The sequence below is a fragment of the Borostomias antarcticus genome (genome assembly GCF_949987555.1).
Source record: "Borostomias antarcticus genome assembly, chromosome: 12".
Classification (NCBI taxonomy): Eukaryota; Metazoa; Chordata; class Actinopteri; order Stomiiformes; family Stomiidae; genus Borostomias; species Borostomias antarcticus.
This window is the reverse complement of record NC_140245.1, coordinates 6,763,799-6,786,298: the sequence shown is the minus strand read 5'-3', so window position 1 is coordinate 6,786,298 and position 22,500 is coordinate 6,763,799. Positions and strand designations below refer to the sequence as shown.

At 46.7% G+C, this 22,500-nt stretch overlaps 3 protein-coding genes across 3 annotated transcripts in view; all 3 read right to left on the bottom strand.

Annotated features, from left to right (window-relative positions):
* The window catches only part of cadm3 (cell adhesion molecule 3), a gene marked incomplete at both ends in the record, with an annotated part of 36,510 nt that extends 30,391 nt beyond the window's left edge, over positions 1 to 6,119 (bottom strand). The window contains 1 exon segment of the mRNA XM_084447252.1: positions 6,029 to 6,119. Coding sequence (XP_084303378.1) covers positions 6,029 to 6,119 — 91 coding nt within the window.
* A 4,153-nt stretch (positions 6,120 to 10,272) lies between these two features.
* Positions 10,273 to 13,004, bottom strand: sdhc (succinate dehydrogenase complex, subunit C, integral membrane protein). The gene is made up of 6 exons (XM_084446767.1): positions 12,981 to 13,004; positions 12,220 to 12,279; positions 11,933 to 12,034; positions 11,124 to 11,185; positions 10,654 to 10,817; positions 10,273 to 10,523 (listed from the first exon to the last, which is right to left on the bottom strand). The coding sequence occupies exons 1-6, from the start codon at positions 12,995 to 12,997 to the stop codon at positions 10,419 to 10,421; spliced, it is 510 nt and encodes a 169-aa protein (XP_084302893.1). The 5' UTR covers positions 12,998 to 13,004; the 3' UTR covers positions 10,273 to 10,418.
* A 1,436-nt stretch (positions 13,005 to 14,440) lies between these two features.
* Positions 14,441 to 22,500, bottom strand: part of atp1a2a (ATPase Na+/K+ transporting subunit alpha 2a) — a gene marked incomplete at both ends in the record, with an annotated part of 17,349 nt that continues 9,289 nt past the window's right edge. The window contains 14 exons of the mRNA XM_084446626.1: positions 14,441 to 14,469; positions 14,728 to 14,819; positions 15,119 to 15,220; positions 15,331 to 15,461; positions 17,305 to 17,450; positions 17,810 to 17,933; positions 18,552 to 18,706; positions 18,903 to 19,071; positions 19,218 to 19,368; positions 19,609 to 19,745; positions 20,210 to 20,385; positions 21,109 to 21,218; positions 21,406 to 21,485; positions 21,774 to 21,908. Of these exons, the coding sequence (XP_084302752.1) occupies positions 14,441 to 14,469; positions 14,728 to 14,819; positions 15,119 to 15,220; positions 15,331 to 15,461; positions 17,305 to 17,450; positions 17,810 to 17,933; positions 18,552 to 18,706; positions 18,903 to 19,071; positions 19,218 to 19,368; positions 19,609 to 19,745; positions 20,210 to 20,385; positions 21,109 to 21,218; positions 21,406 to 21,485; positions 21,774 to 21,908 (1,737 nt within the window). The remainder of the gene's footprint in view (positions 14,470 to 14,727; positions 14,820 to 15,118; positions 15,221 to 15,330; positions 15,462 to 17,304; positions 17,451 to 17,809; positions 17,934 to 18,551; positions 18,707 to 18,902; positions 19,072 to 19,217; positions 19,369 to 19,608; positions 19,746 to 20,209; positions 20,386 to 21,108; positions 21,219 to 21,405; positions 21,486 to 21,773; positions 21,909 to 22,500) is intronic.

Sequence of the window (22,500 nt, the reverse complement as noted above, 5' to 3'; positions counted from 1 at the left end):
CCCCTCTTTCTGTGTAATCAGCTTATCCTCTGTGTGTCCAGGCTGCTCTCTACATCTGTGTTCGTCCCCTTTGTCTCCGATTCACTCAGCAACGGAGATTAGAGACGCCTATTTGGCTCTTTTGTCTTCCTCGCCAGCAGGACACACCGCTGGGTCTCACCGCGCCGCGATGGCCCGTTACCGAGCCGCCTCATTGGCCCCCGAGAGACGCCCGGCCCTCATCAGTAATTCTCCTGGTCGGGAGCCGCAGCCGGCACACCGTAGCCGCGGATTCATAAGGAGATCACATCGCCGGGCGGGAGAGTAGTCGTAGCTTTGTGATGTACCGTAGCGTGCGGTCTTATGCTCGCGGGTATTACGCTCTGAATGCTCTTACTGTACGTCAGCCGAGCGCGCGGCTTAGCGTACGGTGGGCTTCGTCAGAAACGCCTCAGGCGGAGAAGCGCCGTAACGGCTTCATCTGGGGAGAGAACGCAGAGGGTTTCAAACGCAGAGTGCTGTGTCCACCCGAGAAGCACATCGATGAGTTACGTTATGAATGATTCTGCTCCCATGGAGAGTTACACGCCAGCTCATGGATACCAGGTCCGATGATCTGAAGCTGGAGCTGAAGTTGGATGCCCCCCCCCAATCCAGCTGTGAACATTACCAGATGGCCTCACATCCTGCTTGCATTACAATATAAAAGCTAGCTATTCTCTGAGCCACTTATGTCTGAATACACCCACACAACAAATCGCCCCCCTAGCCCCCCCCTCCCCCGTCAACAAGTCGTTAGCACCCCACACCCCGTTAACAAGTCGTTAGCACCCCCCCCCCCCCGCTCTTGCGTTTGGATGTACCTGGGCTGGGTCAGGCCGTTTTTTTTGTCCCAGCATGCCTCGGCAATACAGTATCTGCATCATAACATTGTCCACACAATAACAACACAATATACATATGGTATATGAAGTATGTAGTATATGAATGATGGGAGAGTTTCACAGTGAAGCAATGGCTTCATTATACAACCATATTGGTGAGTTCCACCACACACCAACATCCTCATCAAAAAGGGGGGCCTCTTGTAAACAACACAGCCGTTCAAGCTTTCATTGGACGAGCCCACTCTGGGGAAATCCTCCACTCAGCAGCAGCAACCACTTCAATCAATATAAACAGTGTGTGCATGTGTGTGTGTGTGTGTGTGTGTGTGTGTGTGTGTGTTTGTGTGTGCGTGTGTGGGTGTGCCGCACTAACTGTACAGCAACGCATCCAAAACTGCTTTCATTACACACGCGCACACACACACACACACACACAGATGAAAATTTCCCGGAAGCCTTTGGTGACCACTCATGCGTCAAAGACAGGAGGCATTGCTGCTTTTGGCCCCTAGCAAAAGATTCTCCCCATAGGAGAATTCTGGTGCATCTCAAAAGGCGCAATGAAAGGATACCTGTCGGTAGAATGCGGTATTCAATAATGATCTTTGTTGTAAAAAAAAACAAACTGAGAGTCAGATTAATTTTTTTTCTCAGCGCTGGTCTTTTGTTTTGTCAAAACAACTTTCTGAAATGGTGTGTTCACACTGACAGGTTTGCGAACGCAGCTCAATTTTTTGCATCGCATTCTCCGAGACGAACGTGGCCCCACACCTGAGAAAAACGGCAGAACGCTGCGTTCACAATCTTCTGGGAGTGTTCGATGGGCAGCGCTGTTGTGATGTTTATAGTGAGATTGATTGTTGCATGTAATCTGACATCTACTGAGTGGGTCTGGCTGGATGAGTTCTGACTTAGATTGATGAGGTCTAATGGGGTCTTATTCAGAGCCAGAGCGTGCATTCATTCGTTAGGACAGTTTTGCAGCGCTGTTTTAATTTGGCGTTAATTTATGCAGCAGTCACTTATCTACATTCCAAGTTCCAAGGCTTTTTTTCCCTAGATGGCGATGGAATGTTCACGCCCCCAACTAATTTGATTGGTCGCGTGTCGCGTTGTACCGCCTAGGAAAATTAATCCACCCTCCTGGGTGCCTGCTGGTGAGACTGGCATGCCTTGCTTACGTACGTGTCATGCCTGAGCGGGAGGTGTGAGGGTAAAACTGTGCATACGGCCCAATATAGCCTCATGATCCATGGCCAAGCTGATTGGTTGTGCTTAAAGGCCCAGGACGTCATTTTTTTTACAGACCTACCTTGCCATTCTTTTGTTGGTTAGGAGGGGGTTGAGGAAGAGTAACTACTGTCAAATTCATACTGTAGTTGGAGCTATAAAAACTGTGATTAACGGTCCATTCATGCTTGAAATATGTTTTGGGACAATAAATATATATGACAATAAATATGTTTCTTTACAAAGACTTGAGCTATAAAAACTGGGATTAACAGTCCATTCTTGCTTTGGGGCTTGTATGCATACAAAGACTTGAGGGACAGCAACAAATCAAACCAGAGGTGTACTATGACCTCAGGCCCTTGGTTAGCCTGCTAGACTATTACCCTGCTGGACTGTAAAATATTCATAAGTTACATGCTTCAGCGATGAAAGGATAGTGGATCATACTACAATGTGAGGAGTCTCTGTTGGTCTGTCTGTACTGGATTTTCTTGAAAACCGGCCATTGAAATTCAGCGGGTGTATTGCTCAGGACCCAAGGAGGTGCAGTGTCAAGTGTGAAGTTGTTCGGATGAGCCGCTCTCGAGAAAGCTGCAAGCATCAATACTGCAGGCGAAGCAATCGGCCCGTTCAGAACTACTTTACTAGCATCATTTATGGTCACAGAACAGCAAGAAATACCAGGGAATGTGTGCTTAATCAACCGTCCATTATGTTAATTAACCTGCGTAATCAACAGAAGAAATAATCGGGTTCTTCCAGATGTTGCGAAACAATAAGAGCCAGTCAAAATCTCATTCTGCACTGCACCATCCACATTCCAATAACTATACTGTACTTCTGATTCTGATTCTGTACCATTCCATTTGGGCAGTTAACCGATAAGGAAAACGGATAGAAAATGAACAGAGGCAGTAGCTCTTCCGGACCAGGATAAGTAATGGAAATATCAGAAACTACTGGTCTTCCTCAGAGAGTTCAATGGAATAAAAGCCCACGCCTCTCTTATTAATGTCACAGTCTATAGCCAGTAATCCCCCAGGCTGGCTTGTATGTCGGTTGTTAATGAGTCGGGGCTTATCAGTCAGCATTGTTAACAGGCAAGAGCCTCTCATCCGCCTGCTTTACGCTATTGTGAGCGAGCAGCCTGCTGTATCCGTGCAACATTTCGCTCACCTAGGCACGTAGGAAGTAAACAATAAACAACAACAGCACACAGGAAGTGGGGCTCTCTGCCAGGGTAAACGAACAGGCCAGAGAGAGACACTTGCCCAAGTGGAAGAACGGGGAAAGTGAACCGCTGGCACAGACATACACACGCACACACACACACACACACACACATACACCGAGCCCTCCCGCCTGTAAATCTCAGTCATTAATGATGGTTTATACCCACGCCCATTCTTTAATCTGTGTTCATTATTGGCCACAGCTGGAAACACAGCCTGGCTCAATCTTGCAGTGGGAGAAATACACTGAGGCGAATAAACTATTAGCCACATGTTCCCCAGGGTCCCTGAATGGGCGACAGCAGAGACGGGGCCTGGCGGCCGATGGGAGGTTGTGGCGTTCCGCGCGGGGGCGGACGGGCGGACACGCAGTCCCGAGGTAACTAGGTTACAGATGCAGGCGCAGGAGCAGGCCAGACGCGGTCGGAGAATCAGGGAGTCTAATCGGTATCCTTGGGAGAAGCACTCCATCTGAGCTGCTCCGCTAAACATCCAGCTGTGGAAATGGATATGTCAAATTGCTAGCAATTAGCGTCCTCCCTGTCTACGGGAGCCCAGGCTGAGACAAAAACAGTTAGTGCCGTCCTTCTCCCGACTTTGAGACTCATATGGGGGTTATGCGTCAGAAGTTTAAACGAGCTTGACATCCGTTCCCCCTCGTTGTATTATACGCTACACATTTCAATTCATGTGTTTGTTTTTTTCTTCCGACAGAAGACGAGAAGTAGGATGAGAGACAATATGTCGGCTTTCAAGCCAGTCAGATCCCCTGGTGGTGACAGGAATACAAGTCTGGTGGTTTATCTGCAGCTCATTGATTGGCAGAGCTAATCGTTTTTTCCTCGCTCTCTCGTACACAACATTGCATTATTTATGATAAGTAGCCTCTTCAGTTCAGAGGCTTTTAGAATGAGATCCTCCATTACCAACCATTATTTGGCTCCAGCATATGCACACACACGTGCACACAGGCACACACACACACACGCACGCGCGCGCACACACACACACACACACACACACACACACACACACACAAACAGGATGGACTAAAACACACACACACACACACACAGCATCCATCTTTCATTGACTAGGCTGCCCTGTTGAGTCACAGGACACAGCTCCAGCTCACAACACAAAATCACAATGCTGATGCACTTCCTCACAATCAAGACAGATGAAGAGCACCATTGACCTCCTGAGGTTAGCCCTCTACAAGACTGAACTCGCAGAGGTCAAAGGGGAACATCCTACATCTGTTTGTGATGTGTCATAGTGACTACTCTATGACCATCTCAATGTGTCTGTTAGTCAGTAGCCTAATGTTTTTCCTTTTGAAAACACTGGCAGACAGCTCGATTTGAGGACTCTATTGCTAGAGTTCAACAGCTAGGCTAAAAATAAAGCAGATATGTGTCTCTAAAGCACGCCTTCATCAAATATGAGGCTGACACATTCCCGAGGTTGAGAGGTCCTTTTTTGAATCCAGTTACTAATTGAGTGCAGGCTGGGATTTCAGCCATCAACACCAAATACATTACATTTCCGCCTCTCCAATATCATCAACCATAGCGTAATATCTCATCAGCAGCACTTGAATTGGATGATTATGTCCGTAATTACAATCTTCACCACGCATCTCAAGCCCTCTGTGTGATTTAATTAGTATCAATTCAACAAAGACCTCATCGCAGTTGTTTACCATTGTGAACCGCTTCCTAATGGCGACGCCACCACATCTCCACACACATATTCAAAAACACAAGAATTACAAGTATGCATAATTCAACAGACAGTAAAAAACAGCTGAGTTAGTTAAAGCTAGTGAAAGAAAGTATGTGTGTGTGTGTGTGTGTGTGTGGATGCATTCCATTTTGTTGGACAGCGAGCTGGGTACATCTGCCACATGGACATTTAGACCTGGCCCACTATAATGCAAATCAGTGTATGTCTAAGGGGTCCTTGGGGTGCCGGATTCATGACCAATGCAAACACTCATTGGTAAAGATCGAGAATGACTTCCCTTGAATGGGAAGAGACCTAATTACGCCTCTGCCAGTCATTCCAGGCCAAGCCTCTTACAGTGCACAGCTCCAGGGCTGGACAGATATTGCCCCCTGAGATTGGATTACTGACAGACACTTGAGTCTTATGTCATTGGGAAAGCACATTGGAGAGTGTGCCCCATCCAGTGGGTGCTTACAGTAAGGATGATATCATTACAAAGTGCCTCTCTCATCAAATCTCCTCAGCTTCCATTAAGAACCCGGGCTGATGGACGCAGCTGAGGTTCGGCCTCCTGAGATGTGTGTGTTTGCGTGTGTATCCGCCGGTGTGCACTCAATATATGAGAGCCATCTCTCATATAATACTGTGTAATCGACCACTGTGTGTGGGTGTGTGGTGGAGGGGGGGGGATGGGGTGGGGCAAAGGGTGTAAGCACACGTGAGCAGGCACGATGTTCATTCGCTTGTGCACATGTGGTCAGTGGTCACACGCATGCTTCAAAAACAACAACAGAAATTCCGTTAGGGTTCACAGGCAGGGGAAAGGCCCCATGCGCTTATTCACGGCTCCGTGGCTCCCTTGTAAAAACAGCGGCAACAACGGAGCCAACAGATAGAGTGACAGATAGGGAGCATGTAGAGGGGGTGTGGGGGGGCGGTCAGAGGAGGCCACATAGGAATGCTTACCATCGAGGTTGCTTTGAACCGAAGCAGCGAGTATTGTCAGTAAACTGAGAGTCCATAGTCCTGGGACGGAGAACGAGGAGGAGAAGGCCATGGTTGGACAAACAGATCTGTTAGTGTCACGGAATCCTCTCGGGGGCAGAGGAGCAGTGGAGTATCACCTGCGGGAGAGATAAGCAACCCAAAAAAAACACACACACACCAGGCAGTCTCGATTAATTGCTTGCTTTCTGATTGGTTGACTGGTGCTGAATAACTGGGCTCCGTTATTCAGCGCTGCTCCATGGGTTTCATCGATCTGCTTGTGCCATATCGCAGCCTACTGGGGGGGTGACGCAGTGATCGAGTCCCTTCCACAGTTACGGTCTAAATCACAATCGGCGTGAAGTCAGTGGGTATCATTAGACTACGGTAAATGTAGGCTATTCAATCTGCCCCAGCAAGCTATATGGAAGCAATGTGTTAGAAGGCCCTAAAACAACTATTTAATTATAAATTATGTAGCCTAGTGGGGGGGAAATCTGCCGTTGGCCCAGGCAGGCAGTCAGCAGCAAAACGCAGCAGCGAGATGCACCTGTCGCCCGCTGAGATTTCCCCGTCCGCCTTTCATGACTGTATGGCCACAAATGGTCGCGGCCACTTTGTCACAATAATCCCCTCCAGCCTGTCACACGCGCACTCTAAAATAGCCTTGCGCCGAGCCGAGGCAAGCCCAGGTCCATCCTCGACACGCTACTTCATTGTCACCGTTCTTCTGAGCGAGCCATGGCGAGAGGTTGCCCGCGGGACGGGCGGTAGAGGGCGGGGAAGGATATGGGGGAACGGGGGGCGGGTGCTTATTGTTGTTGTAGCCATTCCAGTCGAGAGTGCGTGCATTGGAAAACCTGAATTAGTTTACATACTGATGTTACAAGAATAACGACCGTTTTCGGTCAATATCGCTGGATTAGTAGGCTAAGTAGAATCTAAAGATAATAAATATTCCATAGGCTATAGGTCTGCTACCTGCATTACTGCTGGATGCGACGTTGAAACTACCGGTACGGCTACTGTTTCTCGCGCCCTAGCCTACACCTTTTCTTCAAGTCGGAGAAATAGCAAAGTGAGTTAGGGCATAGCCATGGCTATTGCACAGTGGCTGAACGCAAAATTGGTTAATAGTCCTACTGCGCGCAATAGCAGCCATACGGCCAACGGTGAACCCGGGAAAGAGGATGGGAGACGGGACATAACGTCCAATTACAAAACGCATATTCTTATTAAATAATGAGCGACCTATAGTCCTAACGTTTTATTCCCGGGTCAAACATAACGGTTTACCGTCAGCACCTGCCAGTGAGTGTGCGCAAACAAAACATTCCAGGACATGGACTGTGTAAGCTACAGTGACAGGTGTCTCCCGTCCGCCTATAGCTAGGACGCCAATAACAATAATATTCATAGCCCAGTGAACGGAGACGGCATAGCCTACATACCGATATATTCTGATGAAGTCCTCTTCGTGCGGGGAAACCTCTCGGCGAGTTGGTTCTGGATCCGGTCTACCTGATGGTAAAGTCGCTGCCGCTCGATCTGACGTCTCTGGATCTGTCTTTATTGACTTTTCTTCCTTCTCTCCTTCCTTGGGTTCTTGTTTTTCTTGCCTATTCCCTTTCTCCACGGCTACCGTTCACTGCAGCAAAAACAGTCTGTCTGAAAGACTGGAGGAGGGGGAGAGGGAGGGAGAGAGGGAGGGAGAGGGAGGGGTGGCGTTCGGGGCGGAGGGGGAGGGGAGGGATTTTAATACGATTTGGCCTGTACCATTTGGATAGGGCCAGAGCGTACTGCCTGGGAGAGACATGAGCTAGATAGAAAGATAATGTGATAAAACAGCAGTGATTTCAGTTTGTGATATAGGCTGCCCAATGAAACTGAGACCTAGACTAGGCCTATATCATTTAGTATCCGAATTAGGCCAATTAACAGGCTTAGTTTAATTTACAAAACGTTAACTGGTAGCTAATAATTAACCTACACAAAATATTCCTTAGTGATTTATACACTTATCATGAATGTGTTTTTCCTTGTTTTGATTGGGGCCTTTATGTTTGAGAGCACGAGGCGTGGTCAGTCAGTGTAGGCTATATAGAGATCACCACGCGCCATGGTCAGGACCGGCGGTCTATAGCGGGTGTTCAGGAGGGAGGGATGTTTCAACTTGCTGGGGGGATTAAGGATTAGTTTTGCACGCGGATTAGTTTGTGTGGGGGAAGGCATGGGGTTAAAACATGGATGGCGGCACCGGCATGAAAGCCTGAACACCAAAGGCGACTCACTGGAGACAGGAGGCGGGCAGAAATCAATGTGAACTGGGCGGGTGTGAAGGAGATCTCGAAACATGCAGCTTTTCTTCTTTTTATCCTCTGGCTGTCTCTTTGTTTGAAACTTAACACACATGCTGCATGATGCAAATTAACCGCCTTTTGTTTTTCAATTTCAATGAACATGATAGTGAACAGCTCCAGGTGCCGAAAACGTGTTGAGGGGGATGACACTGCCTGGCGTGTTAATGTGTCTTAGGACTCTCCCTAAGAGGTGCAATATCAGCATGCTGATGTGTCATTATATCAGGGCGTTTTTTAACAAATGTAGACTATCTTATTAAACTCACCTAATTCTCCTTGAAGCAAAATAAATAAAATACATTTGAAGAGCGATGTTTTTTCCCTGGCATACTATAGCAATTAATAGCTTATTTGTAAAAATCAACACGTCTATTTATCTCACGTAGTACAGAAAGCATTATGGCCTGCCTCAATTCAAATGTGTTAATCAGCATAATGTAGTCGGATAAAAGGGGTAGATGCAACCGATTTTATTATTAAATTACTGGGCTATAAGTCTATCTAAAAAGCCACACCCATGCGGATCCATCTCTGCCGGGACTCGAACCCGGAGCCTCTGGATTAGAAGTCCAGCGCGCTATTCCATTGCGCCACAGAGACTAAGCCATTATTGCTGTCGAAAAGCGGGTTTATAACCCTCCTCCCAACTCTATAGCATCCTCTCAGCATCTCGCAGCATCAGGACCACATTGCTGTAGTTTATTCATGTACCGGTGGGGGGCGCTCTTACAACATCATCCCTATGCAGAACAAGATGGCGTGGTAGGCTACTAGAGATGTTTCGCCCCGTAGTTTATGAATATGAACGGCAAAATAAGTAAACAGTAACTATTAATTGATCATAGAAGAAATGCAGGTGAAAATAAAGTAGCCTATTATCATGCCGATTTCCTCTCAGTATTTTATTTAGAACGTCTATGTCACCTATTTTTGCCTTTCTGCTTTGGTTGCGACGCTGTTCTGTGGGGCGTCAGATGGCCGAGCTTGAATTGACAGTGAAGAAACAACAAATTCTACCTACAACCGCACTGTGAAGCTAAATTTGAGTTAACTCTAGGCTAAAATTTGCTCGGATGTGAATTAAATGAGGCTACCACCCCCCCCCCCACACCCCTAAAGCAGCAATAGCCTATATAGCATAGAAATTACAGCAATGGACTATAATGGATGTGGACAGCAATTTATGGAAACAAAACAGTATGACTATAAAAAAAATGGAATAATCAGACCATACAAATCACACCGTTCGCTGTCAATTTGTCTTGCCAGGCGTCATCATTGTATCATCACTTCCCCCGTCACGCAAAGTTGTTTTGGTCAGACCAATGAGACATCAAGACTCATTTATATTCATAAGTATGCAGTCTTTCATTCTACGTTCAGGCCTATAATTTTTCCAATTTAGTACCTGACTGACAACTCTAGGCTAAATTCTGGGTTTCTTTAGACTGCAGTAAAAATCTGGCTGAAGTGCAGAGCATAGGACTACAGCTCATGCGGCTTTGCAGAATAGGCCTAAGGCAAGCTACAGTACCTGTGTGTGTGTGTGTGTGTGTGAGAGAGAGAGAGAGAGAGAGAGAGAGAGAGAGAGAGAAACAAGCCATTTCAGGAAGCTTCAACTGGGTCTTAGTGGCAAGGTGGGGGGATTTGAATTGAAAATGTGGTGGAGTCTGATCATAGTCATACAGAAACACACTACAGTATGTCATGGATGAGGCACGAAAGACAATACATTCAGGGTGCATTTGATCCCCATATTAGCAAAAAAAAAAAACTTCCTCCAACAGTGGTAAATGGGGAAACAAAGTCAACATTACCACCATCCAGCCCATAGTAAACCACAGCACAATGTTTTTGTTTGACATTAAATATTCATTTATTTTATTCTTTAACTGAAGGGCCCACAAAGACCAAGACATATAAACAAAACAACACCCTCTCCACCTCAAATCCCTCATGTACACATTCTCTATCATCTTTTCTCCTCTGCGTTCCTCTCCTCCCCCTGCTCAAAGGGCCGCCAGTGCGATTGAGGTGATTATTGACAGGGCGATGACGGTGTATCCAGAGCGGTACACCTCTGGGATCTTGAAGCCCTTGCCTAAATCCCAGAACTGCCAGAAAAAGAGACAGAGAGAGGATAGAAATTAAAATAAGAATTGAGAAAGACCAGAGCTGTTGCATCCTATAGACTCTGTGGCTCAGACAGTTCCACGATGAAGGTTGGCTCGACAAGGGACGCACCAGATGACGGATGCCGTTGTAAGTGTGGTAGGCCACGGAGAAGGCAAGGCCAAACTTGGTGACGAAAATCAGGGCGGGCCCGACGTAGAGGGAGTGGATGAGGTCCAGGTAGTGTGGGTAGTCGCCCGGCAAAGCCAGCGCAGCCAGGGCAAACAGAGAGATACCTGAGCGATGGAGAGAGGGCGGTAGGGGGGGTAAGAGACAGACAGGGAGAGAGAGGAAGAGAGGGAAAGAATGAGAGAGAAAGAGAGACTGACAAGTCATGACCGGAAGTCTATAGACAAAAGGGTAGCACGGTTTCCCCATTATGTACTATAGCCTAATATTAATTTCAACAAATACAATCAACCCAGACTACTTTGTATTTGTATTGTCTTGTGCTATGTAATGAAAATAAAGTTAATCTAATCTCATCTAAACCTGTAATAGCAGCACTTAAAACAACCTGCCATAGAAGGAAGCCATGTTACCTCCGCTTAGTCCCACTCCTGTGCCTCTGTGTGTGATTGACATCATCATGGGAAGGGACCACCTGGAGAGCACATGAAGATCACACTCCGGCATGACATACACACGTACCCACATACACAGTAGTGGTTAAACCCATATGACAGGACAAACGCTGTTATGAGCACTGCTACTGCTACTCGAAAGGCACTGCTATTGCTACTATGAATGGCCATGTCAATTTATAATCTAATCTTCCAAGCAGCCATGGAAAACACAATCTAAAACTAAACAGATACAGAAGGTTCCTCCGATATTGTGTACTGGGCTCATGAGTTTACACGGGGGGCTGTTGGGGGATTTTGGAGGTCAAGCAATATTTTGTTCTCTTTATCCACATGCTTTGTCACAGGATACTTAGTCTTCCACAGCCAGACCTATCTCTCCACACTTTGCTTACGCTGTGCCAGCGCTGGAGAAATGTCTCGCTGGACTCATTACCATTCTGGGGTTGGGGGGTGGGGGGGTGGGTGACATTGTATTTCTTTAAACCAATCACAATCGTCTTCGACGGAGCGGTTGCTAGGGTTGTTTCAGGGTGTGTGGATCAATTTCGTCGCCACTGATGGGGCAGTAATAAACGAATGACAAGGCTAAGGCCTTTCCCTGAAATCTACATCCGTTGAGTCAAACTACAGTACACTGAATACAGTTTGTGAGGAAGGATTGACTTTTCATGGTGCAAATCCCTGTAATGTCCTTGAGAACCATAAGAAAACACAGATCTCCACAGGCCCAACTAGACCTCCCCTCACACACACACAAAACTTACTTGTAGACGGTCAGATGAGGGGACATGGGTCGGTTTAGCCTTGTGTTTTTGGCCCAAAATTTGTTCATCTCCTCCTTAGCAGTAGTTCCCATTGGAACTGCACTAAAGTGCAGAGAGGAGAGGTTGAGATGTAACTTGAGGCTTAATAGGCCTGCCACTGTGTGACATTAGAGACATATCCCTCTCACTATCACAGTACCTCTCTCTCCATCTCACTCGCTCACACGCTCTTTCTCTCTCACACACACACACACACACACACACACACACACACACACAGTACTCACTGTCTGTAGAGGACTCCATACTGAGAGCGTGAGGAGCAAACACCCTGCCGGGCTAACGTCCTTTGGAGAATGACAACATGTGTGTGTTAAACAAGCAGTAACTAGTAGGTTAATACCTCTTATCCCAGCTTTGATCTGAATTGTGCTTGGACTTTAGACTGTGGGGTCAAAGTTAATTCCAAATTACCGGAGTACCAAGAAAGTGTTAGTGAACACTAGAGCCTTGTTGTCTACTTAGCGAGGTAGTTGACGTTAAGGGTGAAGAGTTCAAGTGAAACTAGCGTTTAGTACGCAGTAATTATCATCGTCGAAGAACACTGGAAGGTGTTATACCAACTTCACATGATAGTGTGACACAATATCACAGTACTGACCGGTCATCCCTATAACATCACTGCTAGCTGAAGCTAACGTTCACGTTTGTTTGCTATTAGCTCCATGGGCGTTGACACATATTGACAAGCAAATATGGTTTAAGCACGCACTATCTCTTCATCCACATCTTATGACACCTGGAAGAGTGCAGCTGCTCACAGTCAATCGCTGCTGTGGTAATTAGCTAGCTAGCTGCTAACGTTAGCTTAGCTAGCATGAAGGACAACAGTGAGGCATATAAAGCTAACAACGCATATTCGATAGTATTGTCAATACTTAAAATCTGCTAGTGACAAATGTATTATAATAATAGTTACACCAGAAAAGGTGTTTAAATCTCGTTATTTTGACAAGTTGGATATTAGCACAGATCTAACGTTACTGACCTTAAAAGCAACGCCATGTTTGACAACTACTGAACGGATGTGACGTATTGGATGTTGTTGTGTTCCCCTGAAAAGCAGTCGAAGGTCAAATTTCCCCGGAGAGGAGAGGGCGGTTGTGAGTGATTACCTAAATGTTTTTCTTGACATGTGACGGCATTTCACTGAAAAATAATGGAGTTGATGAAGAGAGCAATCTGTTCGTGAAACAACGTTTGTCTTGTCAAAACATAGGTCTGCTGTGCTGTTCACAAGTAGGATATGCCCCCACCATGGGTGGCACTCTGCTTATAGATGGGATAGCTATTATGGTATCCCTACCATAGCAAATGACATGTAAATATAACATAAGATTATGCAAGGACATGAAAAGCAGAACATACAAAACTAGGGAGAGGGAAAATACAAAATCAATTCTCACAACAAATTCCCAACATCCCTCCACTGAGTTTCATGAAAAGGGGTCTATAGGGGGAATAAATGGCTGGCCCGGCCGTGTTTGGGCAGCTCGTGGACCCGCCCTGTGATTCGGATCCACTCCAGAATTTAATTGGTTGCTAGTTGGGCCATGCTACACCCCTCCACTGAGGTTCGTGAAAATCAGTCTGGTACTTTTAGCGTAAACCTGGTTTAAATAATGAATGGAGGTGAATGGCCGGCTGTGTTTGGGCTGCCCACAGATCCTCCCCGTGCTTCGAATCCGCTCTAAAATTGTATGGGTTCTAAGTTGGACCATGCTACACCCTTCCACCGAGTTTGAGGAAAATTGGTCCAGTAGTTTTTGCGTAATCCTACTAAAAGACAAAAGCACGCACAAACGCACCCACACATGCCACTGAAAACACCTCTCGCCCTGCGCTTGTCACTGGGGCGGAGGTAACTAACAAACACAGACCAAACAAGAGGGCAAATAACAAAACATTAGTCATGAGTATTTTAATTTTAATTCAGTTTATTCTCCCACCGTACCATCAACTGTTCCAGTCATAAGAATGTAATTAAATCAAATCCTCTGTTAAGAATATATTTTATTCTGTACAGTACATTTTGCTTGTTATGCAGACACAACTTGAGGTACATTTGTATTTCACTGTATTTAACAATTTGTTTTGCTTTATCCTTGGGATTTTGAATCGTAATGCAGTAATTGTCCTTTGGAAATTTCAGAAATACTGTATCAATCACTATGGTATTTGCATCATTCTCTAGGATAAACAAAGTCTACAGATCCATGCAATAATACACTTAATAAGTTGACTGACAAAACACACTCTCTCTCTCTCTCACACACACACACACACACACACACACACACACACACACACACACACACACACACACAATCATTCTCTTTCTCTCTCTCTCTCTCTCTCTCTCACTCACACACACACACAGACAAAACTCACAAGAAATAAAACTGGCAACAACTCCAAAAAATTATTCCAGCTGACATTTTATGAATGTTAATAATATGTCTCCTGTTCCACCCAACCTACAAAAGAAAGAGAGAGAAGAGAGAAGGTAAATCAGACACAAATATCATAATCTCTTCATCTTTTCATTTGCAGATGAAACCCGTGGCTTCTCTCTGAGTCTGTGTGATTAGCAAGAACGATAAACTGTTGCAATTATCTTTTGTCTGAATCACTTGCTGTCTTCGTCAGATATTCTGAGCTCAGTGTGCATCTCTCTGTTCCGCCCCCCCCTCTCACACATATCATGTGACTGAAGGTCAGTGTAGTGTGCCCACCTCCAGGCTGCCTCCGGAGAATTAATTTACGGATCTCGTCGTAGATAAAGATGAGCAGACTGTAGGGGAAGGCACAGAACCACCATGACACCCTGAGAGAGAGAGAGATGGAGAGACAGACTTGTCAGTTAAAGAGGGAAGGCTATACAGTGCTATAGAGATGTACAGTATTTCTCTCTCTACACCGTTGTAAATGTTCATTTGTTTAATAATCAATAGATACATTTAAAAAAAAAAAGTCAAATACCATAGAGATGTACAGTGTCTTTCTACACAGCTATATCCATTAACTTACTCTAGGGCTGTTTACTTCTAGATACTGTATTAGTAGTCAAATAATGGGTAAGCCTGGCATGTAGGGTTTTTCCTCAGTAAGTCGAGTGACTCTTACTTGAGAGGGTACATGCGCAGGGCAATGTCCATCCCTGGGCAGTAGGACAGGAAGGCAGCCAGAGACGTCTCAGCGAACAGGCCGAAGATCAAGATACGATTCCTGGGGACAAGGCAGAGACAGGGAATGGAAGGTAGACAGTGGAAAGAGTTGGTCAAGGAAAGACAGGGTTATTCACACGGACGGACGGACGGACAGACAGACTCACTCACTTCATTCCCTGCTGGAAGACCGAGTTCCTCCTGGTCTTGCAGATGACCAGGTCAGCCCACTGCACCACCACGATGCTGGTGAAGAAGGATGTGTGGCAGGTGAACTCCACGATCTTCCTCTGCTCATACGTCTGCAGGAGGGAAACACCAGTCCAGGCTAAGCACTACTCATCAAGCCTGTTTTGAGAGCGTGTTCAGTACTGGATGTGTCTGTGTTCTGGGTCTGTTTTGAGAGCGTGCTCAGTACTGTTTGTGTTCTGGGTCTGTTTTGAGAGCGTGTTCAGTACTGTATGTGTTCTGGGTCTGTTTTGGGAGCGTGTTCAGTACTGTTTGTGTTCTGGGTCTGTTTTGGGAGCGTGTTCAGTACTGTATGTGTTCTGGGTCTGTTTTGGGAGCGTGTTCAGTACTGTTTGTGTTCTGGGTCTGTTTTGAGAGCGTGTTTAGTACTGTATGTGTTCTGGGTCTGTTTTGAGAGCGTGTTCAGTACTGGATGTGTCTGTGTTCTGGGTCTGTTTTGAGAGCGTGTTCAGTACTGTTTGTGTTCTGGGTCTGTTTTGAGAGCGTGTTCAGTACTGTTTGTGTTCTGGGTCTGTTTTGGGAGCGTGTTCAGTACTGGATGTGTCTGTGTTCTGGGTCTGTTTTGAGAGCGTGTTCAGTACTGTTTGTGTTCTGGGTCTGTTTTGAGAGCGTGTTCAGTACTGGATGTGTTCTGGGTCTGTTTTGAGAGCGTGTTCAGTACTGTTTGTGTTCTGGGTCTGTTTTGAGAGCGTGTTCAGTACTGGATGTGTCTGTGTTCTGGGTCTGTTTTGAGAGCGTGTTCAGTACTGGATGTGTTCTGGGTCTGTTTTGAGAGCGTGCTCAGTACTGTTTGTGTTCTGGGTCTGTTTTGAGAGCGTGTTTAGTACTGTATGTGTTTGTGTTCTGGGTCTGTTTTGAGAGCGTGTTCAGTACTGTATGTGTTTGTGTTCTGGGTCTGTTTTGAGAGCGTGTTCAGTACTGGATGTGTTTGTGTTCTGGGTCTGTTTTGAGAGCGTGTTCAGTACTGTTTGTGTTCTGGGTCTGTTTTGAGAGCGTGTTCAGTACTGTTTGTGTTCTGGGTCTGTTTTGGGAGCGTGTTCAGTACTGGATGTGTCTGTGTTCTGGGTCTGTTTTGAGAGCGTGTTCAGTACTGTTTGTGTTCTGGGTCTGTTTTGAGAGCGTGTTCAGTACTGTTTGTGTTCTGGGTCTGTTTTCTTGTGCGTGCAGCTGTGTCACCTAAGCTCATTCATACTCTTTAAGACGTTTAAATGACAATACCCTGTAACTTTCTCTCTACATTTTCATGCTGCTATTTTGGCCAGGTTTTGCTTGTAAATGAGAATCATTGATCTCAATGAAATTCCTGTGTAGCTCAGGAGGTAGAGTGGGTCGTCCAACAATCGCCTTGGGAATCCTTGGGAAAGATACTGAAACCCAAATTGCTCCCTTGCATGGCAGCTGCCGCCATTGGTGTGTGAATGTGTGTGTCAATGGGTGAATGAGAGGCCTTGTAAAGCTCTTTGGATAAAAGTGCTATATAAGTGCAGTCCATTTACCTACTGACCTGGTAAAATAAAGGTACAATAAAAAACTGAAACAGTTAAAAATTAAAGACTTACATTGCTAACCGGTTGCTGGTATGTTTGATGTACAGTGAGAAATTATCCCACATTAAGAAGAGCAATATTGAGAGACTACATTTACCACACAGTGTTTTTCATCTTTCAAACTCATAATTTGCATCCATTGTGACCCTCAAGGTTTGTTTTTTTTCAAATATCAAAGGGCTCACCTGCAAAGGACATTGGTCTCAACATGACTCCGTGTCAAAATAAAGGATAAGCAAAATATCTGTCTGTATATGAGCTTATGTACATACTGTACATCTAGTCTGTGAGTATTTGTGCCTTTTGAGTTGTGTGTGTGTGTGTGTGCGTCCGTGCGTTTGATTCTCACCCATTGCTGTCCGTAGGTGTCCTCCAGGTCATTAAGGGTGCGGTCGTCCCAGTGAAGCCGGATGCCTGGTAATGTCCACGGCAGGAAGCCGTTCTCAGCCAAGATCACAAAATACGTAAAGAACCCTCCCAGTGCCTGGATCATACCTGCAGGCAGAGATGCATGCATCATCATCATCATCATTTGATCACTTTACTGAATCCCTGGGTGCGGTACACTATGAGTCCAGCTAATTTATTTTTTCTTCTTGCAATGCTGTGTCCTGTGTGGCTTGAGTTGGTTGAGTGTAATTCCTCAAACATTGTGGGTTTCATTTTTCCAATGTGACAACAGATTGCATCACAAATACAGTACATGAGTGTGCATGTGGATTTGTGGACAACAGTGTTTATATGTGTCACTTTATTCTATATAACAATATGGACAAGCAGTGATGTCTCTCTCTCTCTCTCTGTGTGTGTGTGTGTGTGTGTGTGTGTGTGTGAGTGCGTGCGCGTGCACGTACCTATCTGGCCATAGGCCATGCTGATGAGCCTCTCGTTGACCAGCTTGTCCGTCTTCGGGTTCCTGGGCTGGCGCTTCATGATGTCACTCTCAGCTGTCTCATAGGCCAATGAAATAGCAGGGACCTGGAGGATAAGCAGGAGAGAGAGTGTGAGAGAGAGATAGTTGGCTGGGTGGGGGGTTGGGATAAGAGAGGGAATCCTGTAATAAAAATCTCTCCCGGAAAGCTTAGCGGGGGAAGTATGAGAGCAATACAGGTGAATTATGGTAGGACATATCGGGGATTTCTATTGGATTTGAGCTGGAGACTCATACCCAGTATGAGAGCCGAGCGCGCACAGTCAAGCACATACAGATCCAGTTTGCTTCCGATTTATGGCAGCCTGACCCAGAGCAATGATGTATGATAGATGATAATACGCTGTGCCGTACAGGAACCAGCAGAGTGAATTGTGGGTAGTCGCGAGTGTTCTATCCCTTTAACAGACGTCAGAGGAGAAGCATTTGGCGCCATACCACCCCCCCCCACCCCCCAAAAGCCAACTTGACAGGGCATATGTCCATACTACCTATCATTGCCCAGAAACAGTCACTGGGAACAGACGTTAGTTGGCCCAGGCCAGAGCGAGCCACGGCGACGGCAGAGCTCACATAGTAGAGAAGGAACGACGGCGAAGCTAAATCGGTCTCCGGTTGTCTGGCGCGAGGCCAAGAGTCTCGCGGGAGTCGCCCAGCTGACTCACCATGTCGGTGCCCAGGTCGATGCACAGGATGGTCACGGTGCCCAGGGGCAGGGGGATGCTGGCGATGATGAAGAGGAGGAAGGGGGTGATCTCCGGGATGTTACTAGTCAGCGTGTAGGCGATTGACTTCTTCAGGTTGTCGAAAATCAGACGCCCTGTTCGACGGGAAGAGAAGGGAGATTGATAGACTGGCGGAGGGAGAGTGGGTGGATAAAAGGTCGTCATCTATCATCCAGGTTGTAATTCCTTTGGAATGGATGTCCTTGTTTTCTTTTTCCCTGTGTGGGTGTGTGTGTGTGTGTGTGCGTTTGTCTCTCTCTCACTCTCTCTATCTGCTCATCTCTTCCTCACCTTCCTCTACCCCAGTGACGATGGAAGCAAAGTTGTCGTCCAGCAGGATCATGTCGGCGGCCTGCTTGGAGACGTCAGAGCCAGCGATTCCCATGGCGACCCCGATGTCGGCCTTTTTCAGGGCGGGCGAGTCGTTCACCCCGTCGCCAGTCACGGCAACAATTGCCCCCTGGAATCACGGATGAGGAGGAAAAGTCATCTTTGTTTTGATTTGTTGCCGAATCAAATGCCTTTGCAAAGCAGAAATTGCTCCCCGCCAAGAAAAGTGCGCGCGGACACACACAGACACACACACACACACAGACGTCCTTTCACCTGTCTCTGGCAGCCCTCCACGATGATAAGTTTCTGCTGAGGTGAGGTGCGTGCGAACACGATCTCAGTGTGATTCCTGAGCAAGTCGTCCAGGTACTCTGAACTCATGTCCTTCAGGTCCGACCCATGTACCACACAGGCCTTGGCATCTCTGAGAGAGAGAGAGAGAGAGAGAGAGGGGGAGAGAGGTACAGAGAGGGAGAGAGAGAGAGAGAGAGAGAAAGAGAGAGAGAGAGAGAAAGAGAGAGAGAGAGAGAGAAAGAAAGGGATACACACTTACTAACAGGTACTCAAGCTCAAGGGCGTTCACACACATGCACACTCACTCTCTCTCTCTCTCTCTCACACACACACACACACACCCGCTGTCGTGTCACATACTCCTGCACACCTGGGGTTGACTTCCACCTGGGGGATGTTCAGCCGCTCTGCGATGTCCTCCACCGTCTCGTTGCCCTCGGAGATGATGCCCACGCCTTTAGCTATCGCTTTCGCCGTGATGGGATGGTCACCTGTCACCATGATCACCTGATGACATGACAGAAGGGACATAAATAGCCTAGCATCACAACTATGAACACACCATGCCATCTGTACCTGCAGACTCACACGTGTATGCACATGTGCATGTACACACACACACACACACACACACACACGCACACACAAGCACACGCGCACACACACACGCACGCACACACACACACTTCAGTTTGATTTATCTCACACGTGAATGCCGCCTTGACGCATGCTGCGATGACCCAGATAGATTTCATTTTCATTTCATCTTTTAACATTGTCCCACAGTATCTAGTACAGTTCCTAGGAAGACGAATGCAGAACCAGGCCAACACGTCACGACTTCGGCTCAGCACGGTTTGACTTTGTCTCAGTAGCTTTAAAAGAGCTACGAGGCCCACTTCATCACGCTTCAAACTGCGCTAACATAACCCCCTCTCGCGCGGGTGCCACGTTCGGCGTGGGCCCGTCACCTTGATGCCGGCGGAGCGGCACTTGCCCACGGCGTCGGGCACGGCGGCGCGCGGCGGGTCGATCATGGAGATGAGGCCCAGGAAGCAGAGGCGGTCGGTGGGGAAGTTGACCTCCTCGCAGTCGAAGGCGAAACCCCGGGGGTACTGGGAGGAGGACAGGAATGTGTGGCAAAAACCTGCCGGAGGAACACACAGGGTAGCTTTAAACACACACACACACACACACACACACACAGACACACACGCCTGTCTCTGTAGCAGCACAAACACACAAAACAACTTAGGGCTGCACAATTAATCGTGAATTAATCGAAATCGCGATTATGACCTCTGCAATTAACTAATCGCAAAAGGCCGCAATTAATGTGATTAATAATTTTGCTTTGAATTGAGTGTGCTAGGACTACACGGACGAATCACAGGCGCTTATGTTGTCTGACCAATCACATGCGTTCCCGCTGAGTGCGCTGTGCGCAGACTGAGAAGACAGATAGCAGTAGGGCAAGACAAGTGTCACAAGAGTACCCGCAGCCGTGAGTAGTGACAAAATGAGCGAAAACGAGGTCAGTGAGTTAGTAACAAGAAAGGGATCAACGTCCGTGATTTGGGAGCATTTTGGTTATTATATATTAATATTATATATTAAATATGAATCACAATTATTAATCGCAATTACCATTTTGAAGCAAATAATCGCAATCATTATGTTTTGTCGTAATCGTGCAGCCCTAAAACAACTGTCCGCCCGTATAAACAGCCTAAGCTGAAGTAGTATCCGTTTCCTTTGAAACGCTCGACCGTCAAGTCGCTTAGTCTGGCGCAAACCCGTGGCCAACTCTTATTTCGATCGTTCCACGTCGAGCCAGACCGCAGACTTGCAAACCCCGGTTCTCAGGTACCTAGAACTCTTTCTCCGAGCCCACCCAGCTCCATGTATGCGCTCTGGAACGCGTCTCTCCAGTTCTCGTCCATCGGGACCTCCTGCCCGTGGATCATGATGGAGCTACACCTGAAATCAACACAATCACATCCGTCCATTTAAACCACTAGGATCGCTCGCCTTGTTCCGTCAGTGGAGACATTTAACCTAATTCCAATTAGATGTGCATATTGTATGTAATGTATATTGTGTCATATTGAGATACAGTTCAGTTAGGTACAGTATATTGATCCTGTTGAGTTATTGAGGGACATACCGGTCTAATATTCGTTCTGGAGCTCCCTTCATGACCAGAAGGTGACCAGACGGGTTGTCTTCCACCTCATGGATTGAGAGCTTTGAGAAGGAGGTGATGGACTCATTAACATCTTGAATATAATAGCGAATAGAATGTGTAATTTACCAATAACCACGATCGACATGGACTTGTATTTCTGCTGTCCATACAGCCATGAGTAATCTAAGTAAGTATTCCAATGAGCACTCCATCGGTATTCTGATTCCATCTGTTAAATATACATCGCATGTTCCTTTCTGAAGATTAACGAGTTTGTGTCTAAGCCCTAAACACACTACAGACTTGTTGTTTGATGGCTTCTGAGGCGCATCGGGAGGAAGTAGTACCTGATACTTGTTGGTGGAGTTGAAGGGGATCTCGCCCACTTTGGGGTTCCGCCCCCTCATGTCGTACACGCTCCCACAGGAGAGTTCGATGCACTTGAGCAGCGCTGACTCTGATGCATCTCCCGCCGTGTCCCTCTGGGGTAAACACAGCGGCACACAGCTAGACTCCAGAAACAGGCTGGACTCAGTGGAAAATGTTTTATTTTTGTTTTGTATAGATCCCAGTGTTATGGTTAGAATGGAATTCTATTATATTCATTGCTGCGGCATGCCTCTTGAGAGCACTTTCCTCATATCTGTGGCGCGTTGAGAGAAATTAATCTGAGGAAATCAGTGTAAAGTGAGTACATTTCTCTAAAATATGTATTGATCCACACGGATCTACACAAGATTCGTCTTAGTCTGTGTCTCTTCATGAATGAATAAGTAGTTCAGAGACATTCATCTTTTTCAGAGTGGACCAGAGTGTCTATGTGCATGCGAGCATGTGTGTGTTTGTGTGTGTGTGTGTGTGTGTGTGTGTGTGTGTGTGTGTGTGTGTGCATGTGTGCACGCGTACGTGCATGCGAGTGTGCATGTGTATGTGTGTGTTTGTGTATGTGTGGTGTGCATGTGTGTACAGTATGTGTGTACAGTGTGTGTGTGTGTGTGTGTGCACGCATGCATGTGTGTGTTTGTGCGCATGCGTGAGCGCGTACAGTACATGCATGCGAGCGTGCATGTGTGT

Excerpts from the sequence above, each read along its gene's own strand:
- sdhc (XM_084446767.1), bottom strand. Across the intron at positions 12,035-12,219 it reads TATGGAGTCCTCTACAGACA|TGCAGTTCCAATGGGAACTA; the intron begins GTGAGTACTGTG and ends TCTGCACTTTAG. Across the intron at positions 11,186-11,932 it reads CCTCATCTGACCGTCTACAA|GTGGTCCCTTCCCATGATGA; the intron begins GTAAGTTTTGTG and ends TGTGCTCTCCAG.